This window comes from Topomyia yanbarensis, chromosome 2 (assembly GCF_030247195.1).
Source record: "Topomyia yanbarensis strain Yona2022 chromosome 2, ASM3024719v1, whole genome shotgun sequence".
NCBI classification, from domain to species: Eukaryota; Metazoa; Arthropoda; class Insecta; order Diptera; family Culicidae; genus Topomyia; species Topomyia yanbarensis.
The window spans coordinates 315,872,967-315,885,749 of record NC_080671.1 but is presented as its reverse complement, the minus strand read 5'-3'; the positions used below and the strand labels follow the sequence as shown (position 1 = coordinate 315,885,749).

Here is a 12,783-nt window from a genome sequence, read left to right as displayed (position 1 = left end):
GAGGGACACACGGACGTTATTAATAACGGAAAAATGCCACAACCAACGGTACGAATAACACAAAATGGTACCCTGAAATACTAGACATTATATAAATAAGGTATCAGGCAGTAGAGCATATACCATTACTTATTCAAAACTTTTGCTTCGTGACTTCTCGCATTTTTCACTAACCTTTGTTTTGACAATCTCGTTTCGGAATATTTTCCAGACTACTACGGGCGGATATCAATTATTGAACAGTGGCGCCACAGCGTTATGCGTGGTTCCTGCACACTAACATATTTGTAATTTGATATGTAAGCGATGGTGAAATTTAGAGTGTTATGTCTGTTTGTCTGTGGCTTCAGTTAGAAGTTAATTTTGAGCATTTAAAAATTTAAAATTAAGTGTTTAGTTTTATTTTGGAAAAATTAGAACGATAAATAACATCGTATAAAGAATTTAAGATTTTCCGGTTCCCTACTGATCCGCAATTAAGAACGAAAGGTATTGATTTTTGCCGCTTGCCGCTTGGGAGTGACAAAAAACAGTCGAATTTGCAATGTAAGATAAATTTGAATACATATATATAAGTGGAATGCATACACAAATTTGTCAAAATTTTAGCTGCACTTTAACTATGAGAAATACCTTCATATTTCCACTGTCGGTGGAAGATTATTAACTCTACCCAGAACTGTTTCGGTGTTTGAAATAGTGCCAAATTTAAATATCAGTGCACATATATATTTTTTAAAAATTATATCTTTAATATTCCTGGTTTGAAATAATGTTAATATTATATCATTCAATTTTTTCTCATAATCACGTAATAACGATACTCCCCACGCATTCGAGCATTGTTATTCTTCGTGTCCGATAGGTAGACATTTTGAGTGTTCGATAGGTAGATTTGCTTCAGTTTTTGCACAACTGTTCTTTATAAACTGTTGCATAAATAAAAGTTCTGGTTGCAGTTGAAAGTCGAAAATCGACTTGCGCCTTTCGTTTTTTTGCCTATTTGCAGAGTGGATAACTAAAGCGCATCTTGTGTACATGTTAAGCGGACCCTACACGAGACAGAAATATTGTCAATAACTTTATTGACAAGACTCCCAACAAACATTAGGAGCTGAACTATAAGACTACGTGTTGATTTAAAGCAGATTAAAGGTTATGTAAGCTGAATAAAACTTTCGCTGAACTATTTAAACATTAACAGTTTATTCAGCCTATTTAAAATCCAGTATTCGCCAGTTCCAACTAGGCTGAACTATACTGCTAATAAATGTAATAGCGACAATATTAAAGCTTTTATTCAACCATCTTAATTAGACTGAATTGCGAGTTGAATAAACGATGCTGTTACCAATAGTATTACCTTTAATCATTAAGCTGCACTACATGTCTTCAAAAGGTTGATTCTACCTTTACATTTGCCGTTATACCACCTTTGACTTTTAGCTGAATTATGTGTTTAACAAAGGTAATTGTAACTACTACAACAATTGGCGCGATTAGCAAATCATGAGGAATGGCAACCGACCTGGGTTCGAGTCCCAACACACACACAATATTTTTTTACAATTAAGTGAAGGATTTTTTTTTATTATTTCGGTATATTCCAATTGAGATGTTTTGCATATATTACAGTTAAGGAGCTATAGATCAATAAATGAATAAAGAAATAAAGAAAGTTTATTTAGTTTTTTTTTATATCTACTGAGTTTTCACCACGGAAATACACGATTTACAGTTTTTCAATGTACAAGCTTACCAAATCACACGCGCCCTCGTTTATGTAAATTTACCTTTTAATTCGAAACGGTCTGTTTACTTGTGAAACATGAATATTCTCATATTGAACACAAGAGAAACTTTTTGTTCCAACGTCACTATAAATTTTTGACACCAGCATTGTCACCATGATTTTTTTCTATCCATCGACTTGCAAACAAAGGTACAATGAAATGATTATTGATTATAAATAAATAAACTATTGAATTCGAACAGCGACGTCCGCTTACCAAAAAAAATTACAATGGAAAGAAAATCATTTGGCAGGGAGTGGTAAATAAATTGAGGAGATTGCCACCTTAGAATTATAAATGACTTCAATCCATTATTCAGTTACCACCACTTTCATATAACACCCATTTTTACTTACCTAAATGTTTTGTGACAACCATAAATCCTCACCTTGTAAACAAAAACGACTATAATCATCATTTTGGAAATAAATAAATTATCTAATTTAAAATTCCCGAATGTTCTAAAAATAATTAATTAAAAAAAATAGAAATAAAAAATTATCGTAGGTTGGAATTCGAACCCAAGCCAACTAGGTTCACTCAAATCTATAGAAGACTACTGTAGCCTTTGTACAGACTCTATTCAGCAGCCAAGACTTGTCGGTACATCCGTGAAATCTTAAGCATTCGATGTATGCAAGATTGGTGCAGACAGTAAGGTAAGTGCTTAGTATTCAACAGGTTGCTGGTTCGGATCCAGGTACGTGATATGACTTCCAACAAGGTAATACAATTTTTCTCTAACTGTAACGTAACACTAATAAAATAATATGGCTTCCAAAGAGATTGATGGCGTGTGGAACTTGAAATAAATGTCTTTTTTAACAATTTTCCTATGATAATTCTCTCAGCTGAATAGCGGTAACGAAAAGGTTTATTGATAAAGCTGTACTGTGGTTTTCTTCAGGCTGTATACGTGCTGAAGAATTGTTCTTTCATGTGTCTTAATCGGACAAGCTGAATAAATTCTCCAAATCCCGGATGTTTAAGGGTGGAATAAACGATATATGATTACACGTATACTTCCAATGTTCAGCTAGAGCTGAATAAAGCAACTGTTAAAACGTTTATAAAACCACGAAATGTTTGTTGGGCTGCTTCAATCCATCAATCCCATTTAAATTCTACAGGATCAATGTTTTTAAGATGACCTTACACCATCAATATATTGATCAATAAATGATTTATTGTCAATATTTCTGCTCGTGTAGGGTCCGCTTTAGAGAATCAACTTGCGCATCATCTACACCAGTTGCGCTTTAGTTCCACACGCTGAAAATAGGAGAAAAATCGAAAGGCGCAAGTTCACTATTTCGATTTTCAACTGCAACCAGAATACCATTCCAGAAATCTTAGGAAACATTTTCAAACTATTCATATAATACTCATAATATTGGGAATACTACTGATTTATTCCATCGTTGTCATTCGACTATTAAACTACTCATTTTAGTTACCGCTCCAATATCTTCCGTGTATACTTTATCGAAGATTTGTATACTACATTTTACTTTTGAATCAGAGGTTATATTGCTCTAGTGATCTTTGTTTTTCGTACACACAGAAAAAAAATATTGGTAAAAGTAAGAGTGTTCCGCTCTTAGCAAAAAACAACCAACGCCAATGTATTAGGATAAAAGTAAAACTTTTAAATTAATCAAGAATAATAATCAAAGTAAAAGTTTTCCTTTTAAACAAATGAAGAATAGTTCTCAAAACAAAAGTTTTATTTTTAAACTAAGAGTATGCGTTGGTTGTTTTTTGCTAAGAGTGGAAAACTCTTATTTTTACCAACATTTTTTTTCTGTGTGTATATCTGTTTCCCATGCTCCAAAAATCTGTAGAAAAACAGGATCAAAAATCCTCGCCTTACAATATTACGACGATAGCTCAATCGGATAAAGTGTCAGTCTTCACTTAGTGTTAATGCGCTTTCTTCAGAAGATGGTGTGCAACGAAATAAAACTTCATAAATCGATAGAATTGAAATGTGAGAGAAAAGATTTTTTTTCCTCCTAATAGTTTATGCATCGCTAGATCTAAAATATGCTTGTCACCATAAACTGTACGGTTCTTGAATGGTATGTTGTCAAAATGTGTATGGAAAAAAGCATGTTTTGATATGGTGACCGTTCTTAATAACCCGTTGTTCATATGGTCGAGTATGGAAAAACGATAATGGTTATGTTCGATATTATACCAGACAATGGTTGATCTATTGTTGAACGAAACACATTGAAAATGGTTTTTAAACGATTTCTGCAATGGTTGGCATATGGTACACATTTATACGGGAAGGCTAGAAGAAAATTTAATTTTCTTCAAAAAGCTGTGTAAAATTTCGAATTGGGTCATTAAATGAGAAAAAACAAAATCTTTTTTTATTACATACATCGATAAAGCTGATTTTCGTGATCACAAAAATGCTTTTGTCCAACTCAGGAAACGTGAAAATAAAATATAAATTTAAATTAAAGAAATACGTTGACACTCTTGATTTGACACTATCAGAAGAATTTGACATATCGAATTTCACTAGGACACGACAAAAAATCAGAAAAAATGAATAAATGTTTTCTCGGTTTTCCCGCAGGGTTATTTTTATTTGATATAAACACCATCCAATGCATATAGTTTTTTTTCATTTTGGGTGTTGTCTTGATAGTGTAACGGACTTATTTTCTAGCATCACAAATTATTCCCACAAAACCAATCCCTACATGCACCAATGTGAATCCTTCTCAGGTCACAGGTCATAAAAACCAAATTTAACATATCCTTTATTCAGGCCACTTGAAACGAGGCCACACTCATATTTTCCCACAGATCGTAAATTACTTGAACGATCGTTTTCAAATCCAACTTGCATAACCAGATGGGCGCATTCCAATTAAACCATTCTGGGTCGCACCACTTGTTATAGCAACATTCTCACTAGGTCATTATTATGCTGAGGCGACAAATGAACAGCCTTGCGTAACCAAACAAGCACCGATAGCAACCGATGCACCCATACTTATTCATTGATTTGTTTTCCCTTTTTTACGCTACCCGTACATAATTATGTACTTTGAAATTGTAACTGACTCCTCCCATTTTGATGTACATAGAATAGTTTAAGTCAGGTTAGCTAGGTTAGCTTGTAAGATTTTAAAATGGAATAAAACACATTATGTTAAACAGCCAACAAGTGTACAGGCTAAAAGTTTAAAAGTAATATCACGTATCCAAAAATAGGCGACCTGTAAACAACCGCAGTTTTCCTATGTATGGTTGTCTATGTTTACATAAGATTAATTTAAAAAAAAAAAACAAAAAAAACGTTTTTACGTATCACAACGAATTTTTTGTTAAATAATGTCATATTATGTATATTGGACCTAAAATGTATCGAATAGAATGGAAAACTATATATAGCTTAATGACCCAATTGATAAACGTTGGAAATTCGTGTTTTGCCATCTGCGCAACTGTTTGCTACACGTGTTTGACAGATGCACTGTAATTGCATTGTATCGACCACTGCGCCATCTACAAACGTGTTTCAGACGTCTGATTTAAGGCTAGTTTACAGTTCGGAAAACGAGTCACGGGATTTGGGTCCCTGTGTATTTTAGGCTAGTTTACAATTCGGGAAATGGATCGCGAAAAGAGATTATAACTACTAAAGAGAGTAAAGCGCTACTGTCTCCATGTATTCACGGACTGAAACATGGGGTCTCGCTCTAGCATGTTGTATCCCATTACTACGACATGTGTGTACCCGGGGAAATAGGTGTCAAACTAATGGGCCTAGCATATGTGAGAGCAAGATGATAAATTTTCAGTTTTAGCAGCGACACCTCTACGCTGAAAATAATCGACACGGTAAAACCATATGCAATTAAACATCACTTTCATGTGCGTTCTCATGTTAAAAAGTAAAAGAAATGATTTCCCTTTGAATTTCACATGAAAATCCATTAAAAACCATTTCATGTGGTGTTTCAAATTAAATTCAAACAAATTCCACGTGAATACGACATTTATCCATTGAATGTTCATTGCCATGCAATTGAGTCGTAAAGTATAAACTTTACATATGACTTTCCATGAAAAACATGTAGTGCATTTCTACATGTAAAACAATTGATTTCACCGATTCTTATGCCAATGAATTCTATAAGTAAAACAATGTGATATTCACGTGTAATTCATTTAGAAATTTTAGTCAACGGTATTTCTTATGGTGTTGATGTGCTTTTCACACCATGTCGCATGAATTTCATTTGAAAACCATATTTCTTACACCGTGTGCATTTCATATGTTTGTGGATTGAAATAATTCAATAGATTAACCCGTATAAATAAATACCATTTCCAGAAATCTTCGGAACCATTTCCAAACTATTCATATAATACTCACCATATTAGGAATACTACTGATATATTCCACTATTATACTTCAAATATTATACTACCATACTCATTTCCAATATCTTCCGTGTATCCTATATTGAAGATTTGTATACTACATTGTACTTTTGTACCAGACGTTAATATTGCTCTGGTTGTCTTCGTTATTCGTATATCTGTTTACACTGATCCAGAAATCTGTAGTTTAACATGGTCAAAAATCCATATACATGGTCATATATAAAACTTCTATTATTACCTCTTTAATGCAAAACACAATAACGTTAATGTTTTATTCTTTATTCTCCAGTCCAACAGACGTCAGTCATAAATTGCTGCCATTCGAGGCGATTCGGTAACTTACAATACTCGATAGTGATAGAAGTACATCAAGGATACACTCAAATTCCAACGCATGATTATTGTGACCACGTAAAAAAAGAATACCAATGGCAATGCAACAAGTATTATTCGCGTATTCCTTAAGCCGGGTACCACGTTATAGCCCAGGAAGGTGATATAGATGTAGTAACCCAAAGCCGCCAACCAAATCGTGTTGCCAATGAAGGTGGAAATGAACCACTCGTGGCTAATCAGGGGGTGGTAGAAGAACAACTGAATGAAGTGCAGTAACACTAAGGGTGGGAAGAACGCGTTCAGATGAACATCAAAAGCGTAACCCCATTCTACATCCATGTCCGAGATTTGTTCTCTAAGGTACCTGTTCGAAACAACCCACAGCATGGTGGCAACAATCATTCCGCACAAAATGCAATCTACGAAGACCACGTACAACAGAAACAGGATGCTCTGGCCGATTCCTAAACTTAGAACCCAAGCAAAACCAATGGATGTCACTAGAAATTTAAACCAAGTAAATTAATATATCAGCCAAGAATCACAAGATTGAACTTACCGCAAAGGCAGCCTACGAGCAGTACAAGGAATGCCGGATCATCTCGAGCAAACTGTGATTTGGTTTCTAAAAATGTATTCTAGTAGAATAATTCTAGAAACGGACAACACTGTGACAAGCCTTACGTTTTCTATAGTTGAAATTCCGATACACCTTTTTCGGTGCAATGAACAAATACAGCATTTGCCAGAGTGCATATTCAAAATCCATTTGATCAAACTTGACAAATCGCCGTAGATACTTGTAGCTTTTATTGGTTGCACTCATGCAATCGGTTCGGTAGCTGGCAGGTGGGGGCAATGGTGATGTGGTTCTCGATGACATCCCAAGTAGGGAGCTATTACTCCGAGACGGTGTAGGCGAAGTTGAGTACTTCATCGTGTAATATCTGTCTGGCTACAGTCCGTACTGAAATATTTAAACAATCAATGTTTCTAACATAGAATTTAATGTAATTAATAGTCAATGAAGTGATATAAGCCTGATTGTAAACTTTGAACGGCCTAACTTTTTTATGAGTGACGAATAAAAACTTTGTTTTGATATTTTCTTTAATGTTTTTCTAATTGTCATCAAATGACAGTACATGAATACACTCTAAGCCAAGACAGTTTGGATATGGAAAAAAAATTCTTAATCATACACATTACTAGATAAGCGTGCATGAATTTTGCTGTTTTCTATGCATTCGCCAATCTATATTTAGTAAATTCGACGAGAACATTTCAAATGGGCCGATAAACAAAACGTAAACAATTCCGGTTAATACTTACTTCAAATAGACACTAACAAAGCTTTAAACACACCTTAAATAAGCCGGTTCTGAAGCCTGGCTGTTGGCGAAATAATAGATTATCGAAAAGGCACATAAGCAAAATAACTTGTTTTGATTATGTTCCCTTTCACTTCCCCTCAAAAATTAACGGTTCATATACACCAAACAACAAAACGGGAAAATTTGCTTATGGGCCCTTTTCTTAATGAAAAAGACTATACTTGAAAATGGAACAAAAACATCGCAACACCAAGAAAGGGATCAAAATAAACGTCACATAATCATTTGCTGTAAACAAAAGGGCTCACCCGCACGCACTATAAGCTATCGTCTCGCCGAAAAGGGATTATAAGAGAGGGCACAAAACCAGTACGATATTTCAAAAGGGACCAAAAAATTTATCTGCAAAAATCGTTCAAAATACAATTTTTTAATAAAATCTGGTGTACTATTCGGAAAAAATGGTTAATTTAACATGGCATTGAGTTGTTTGGTCCTTAAATCAAGCTCCTGTTCATAAATGGGAATATAAAGTACGAGGTAATTTTTCAGACGCCATTTTCTCAACATGAGCATATTGTATATAATGCCTTATGAAATGTTGACGTCGAATTCCTATCGCCCAAGTGTTAACATGGGTTCTTATGAAAAAGTGCGCTATGGTTCGCCATTTTAAAAAACTTATCGGTCGGTCTGAAAGAAGTAAAGTTTCGGTGAATGATTTGTAGTGAAATTTTCGCGATTCTTGCGCCGGATATGTGACGCATACGGGTAACCAGTGATTCGCGAGTCTTTGGATATTAAAAGGTTTCTGTGATGAGATGTAGTTCATTGTGGTTAATCGAAAAACACTGCCAAAACTAGGCAGTGAAAAATTGTGTTGAATTTTCTCTGGCTGGGCTGTTCCTTGCAGCACCTAGTATCGTCAGAAAGGATTACATTGCTGAGCTGTGCAAAAGCGTAATCCAGAACGCGGTTAATATACGGATTATTAGTGTTCGGTTCCTCGGCATGTAGCAAAGGAGTGGAATAAATATGAATAATTAATGCACATGAAAGTGTTCCCTCTCTGTGTTTCTATCTGGTTTCTTTTGGACGACCTTCTGGAAAAAGAAAAGGGTGATTATTTCCCCAAAACAAAGTCACAATAAAAGTTTGATAAAGCTGTAAACAATAACAGCATTGTTTGTAATACACTGTGCACCAATGGCTTCGGTTGGGTAGAAAGTTTAATATTGAAGAGAAAGCAATTAATCGTGCCTCGAAGTAGAATAGAACACTTAGCAAGAGGCCTGTGAACTGTACAGTGCCATTCCCGCTGGCAAACAAGGCAGCTACGATTCAGCCACAGCGTGTTTCCAATTCCTCACTACAGTGGATTCCAAAAGCAACCTGGGTCTTACCCAGGATTTCGAGAGGATGGTGGGATTATCAGGCGGTGCTCATCTGTACGCAGCCGGACTTCCTCCTGCACAGGAAAGTAAGTAGAGGTATAGGTAAATGTTACCAAAAAACAGTATAAGGAAAAATCTGTTTCTGTGTTGTACAAAATCAAAATCACAAAACGTATAGTTGATTGTCATCCTTGTTCATTGCTTGAACAAATTTAATTGGTCACTTTTTGTTGGATCTCTACTAGTGGGACCATTGTCCAGTTGAACAGCATATAAATGCCAAAATGTCATGTTGAAATCGAATCAAAACGGTGCGGGGAGAGGAACCTGTGTGACGTTTAGGCTCAGCCAGATATGACCGTAAGGCGTTCGAGGTTCGGTGAATTTCACCCGGGGGAGGGGGAGGACTTGATCGAGGGTCTGCCCCAAAGGGAAGAAGAGCGTGTCCAGATAAGAATAAGAAGAGTGGCAGCTTTGACAAGCGCAAAACAGATTCAAGATAATCTGCATAAGGTGCATACATGTGTGTACAATAATATTATTGGTGGCAAACGCCTTGAGGACCTCAAAAAGGCTGAAAGCACTAGTTTCTATATTCAAAACATTGTTTTAATTAATTTCGATTTTAACAACTTCTTTTTTCTGGAAGTAAAGCAGTATTTACGCAATATAGATGTTGCCAGTTGTAAAACCAAAACTCTCGCTTTACCTATGCCTATACCTTATCTGGTATCATCTTGGGTTTTCACGTCATTTGCAGTTTGACAAGACCAAAATTTTACAAGACCATAATTCCATATCAACATTAGAATAGGGCTAATAAGATTTGTAAACAAACTTTTGTTTTGCTGATTTCTCTTAATTTGTTATATTTTCAACCCAGAAGACATTTGAAATTGATTCTACCAAGGGTAAAGATGTTGATTCATGTGTATCTTTCATGAAATTTGACTCGACAGCGGAATAATGAGCGAATTAAGTTTGTTTATAAAAATCTTATTAGCCCTTTTGAAGAATTGATATTGAATTTGATGTTGGAACGGTCTATCCCTGAGAAGCATCATAGGAAGGGCAATCCCTCGGACTTGATGTCCTGGATTTTTGATATGCTATTATCAGGAGAAAGATCTCTTCAATATGGCACTGGGTTTGAATGTTTCATGCATTTATGGTTCTTTTTTCTCGCGGTGCGTATTTTCTGACATTGATCGCTTTGCTGTGCCGAGTGATCGTATCCTATTTGGCCAGGGTTTCGTGTGGTAACTCGCGCTGCTCGAGTTTTTGCGGCGAGTTTGTTTAAAAAATTCAGAATGACCATTCTGGGGGGAAGAGGGGGGAGGGTTGCTTCTCTAATCTTCCGGCCATCACATCATATGATTTGGTATTCTTAGTATGTATAACAAACAACGATGTGACACAAGGTACTAAAAGCGAAAAAAATCCTGTCAATCCTATTTTGCATTGGATTGTCTGCTTTAAAGATATCACCAATGGGCCGTTCATAAAGTTTGTCGAATATAAACAATTAGGGTGAAGCGTAATACAACATGATTTAGCGAAATAAAAACTGAAAATGAATTTGAGACTACTACTACTTGAGCGCTACTGACAACAAGTTGCAATATGCTTGAAGGGGGAAGGTGTTTTCGATTATTTCCTTTTTCTGCGAGACATTGTTTATGGCCTCCAAACAAACAATATTCCATAACGAATATCACGTAACATCGATGTCAGCGCAGTGGGATCAAGGCCAAGTTCCCCCGGTTCGTGCTAAACTGAGAAGCAACATCTATTTAGGCACAGAGAACAGACGTCCAGCTTAACCGTAAAAGTTGAGAAAAAAATTACGGTGCATCCAAAGAAAATTGTGATGGTTGTACCGTTGTTCCATTTAGTGCGTCAGTTTTACTGAATTGACAGTGGACCACACAATAGATGCCCAAGTGACTATCACAATTGTACTGGATTATGCCAATATGATGACCGTAGTGGTCTAGCAGAGATTAGTTCAAATAGCAAAACAAATGTTTTAAACTTGTTTATTCGACGCCTGGGTGTCTGTTCTCAGTGATTTAGTTGTAACATATTAATCTTCCTAATTGAATCGAATAAGCAAAAAGTATAGCCGACGGGAGAGGCATTTAACAAGGTTAGGAAAACTAGGAGTGAGGACGAGAGGACGTCTGATGAGGAGGATCACACCTAACAATATCCATTATATTAAACAAGCATAGCGATGTTACAACAGAATAATTCAATCTGATGCAACAATCATTTAAGTAATCATTAATACACACTAGAGCAGAAAGAATAGCTGGAGGGAATTTAGCCTTCGTGGATAATAACGGTTGACAGCGCTCTCTGATTTACTAATAGTTGATTGATCCGTTTCAGACCTAAGAGGACCCAAGAGGAGATCGGGAAGAAGACAAGCGAAATCAATGCGAAGTTTTAATTGCAAGAATTACAAACAAAACTCTTAATTTCAGGAACTGTACGAGATGGCGCTGGGCCTGTGGCCTTTGACTGGCATGGTCTATTCTCATTGGTTCGGAAACCTTCTTGGCTGGTTTTGGTAGATGTGTGCTCCTACTTGCAAGTTGATCAGCTCGCTTGGATGGGGGACATGTGGATCCTACTAGTTGTCGACTCTTTTGACCGTGGGTATGAGGTTAGTTCAAGTAAGGAGTGCAGGGCTGGCACCTAAGAGATAGTTAATTATTCAGGACTTGTTCTTACGATTATTTAATTCAACCAAGTACACCGGCTCTCAGAAATGATAAGCAGCCCTTTCGGGTTGGAGTCGTCTGTTCGAGTCGAACCAGGCGGACAATCGGTTCGAGCAAACTTTGTGGGGAATAGTGGATAAATAATTCTTATGTCCTTTATGGGCAGAGATTCTTTTTGCGAAACCCTGAAATCCCTTCACTCGTCTAACTACTCAGGATAATAATAATAGAAAGAAATTGAGGGTTTGCCTGGTCCATAATGTAATGCATACGTATATAGAACAGGAACAATCGAATTCTGTTATAGTATAGAGATGAAATGGTACAGTTGCGTCAAATACAAATTTGTATTTGGTTGTGTGTAGGAAAAAGTATTTGGGAGTGAGGACTAATAATGATAGTAAGTTTACCGTATCAATTAATAGTGAATTGGTCCGCTTCGGACCTAGGAGAGAAAAATGAGATTAGGGAGAGACAGAAGCGGATTCAAAACGAATTTTGCCAATATGACGTAGACTCCAAGGCATCCTAGCATCGATGATGACACATTACACAGACTAGATGACACGACGTTACACGCTCTAAACTTGTGCCAAATAGTATGTATGTATGAATGTAAGCCCGTATGTATGCATGGATGTGTATAGGAGCAATGTATCCCTGAGCAACATAGAGCCTCTGAGCCGGCAAACCGCTCATAGGAAGCTAGGTGTGCGGTTATAGGTGTGACCATAAACCACTGCTCTCACTGTTTAGTGCAACGGTGAGACAGTAGGTGTAC

At 36.3% G+C, this 12,783-nt stretch overlaps 2 protein-coding genes across 3 annotated transcripts in view; one reads left to right on the top strand and one right to left on the bottom strand.

The window, feature by feature from the left end:
• Nucleotides 1-6,472: 6,472 nt before the first annotated feature.
• LOC131683663 (protein unc-50 homolog) lies at nt 6,473-7,685 on the bottom strand. Its single transcript, XM_058965840.1, has 3 exons — nt 7,230-7,685; nt 7,105-7,170; nt 6,473-7,045 (listed from the first exon to the last, which is right to left on the bottom strand). The coding sequence occupies exons 1-3, from the start codon at nt 7,480-7,482 to the stop codon at nt 6,549-6,551; spliced, it is 816 nt and encodes a 271-aa protein (XP_058821823.1). The 5' UTR covers nt 7,483-7,685; the 3' UTR covers nt 6,473-6,548.
• Nucleotides 7,686-8,531: 846 nt separating this feature from the next.
• The window catches only part of LOC131683661 (mothers against decapentaplegic homolog 4), a 29,008-nt gene continuing 24,756 nt past the window's right edge, over nt 8,532-12,783 (top strand). For both annotated transcript variants that reach the window (XM_058965838.1, XM_058965837.1), the window contains exon 1: nt 8,532-9,359. In XM_058965838.1, the coding sequence (XP_058821821.1) occupies nt 9,299-9,359 (61 nt within the window). In that variant the 5' untranslated portion in view covers nt 8,532-9,298. The remainder of the gene's footprint in view (nt 9,360-12,783) is intronic.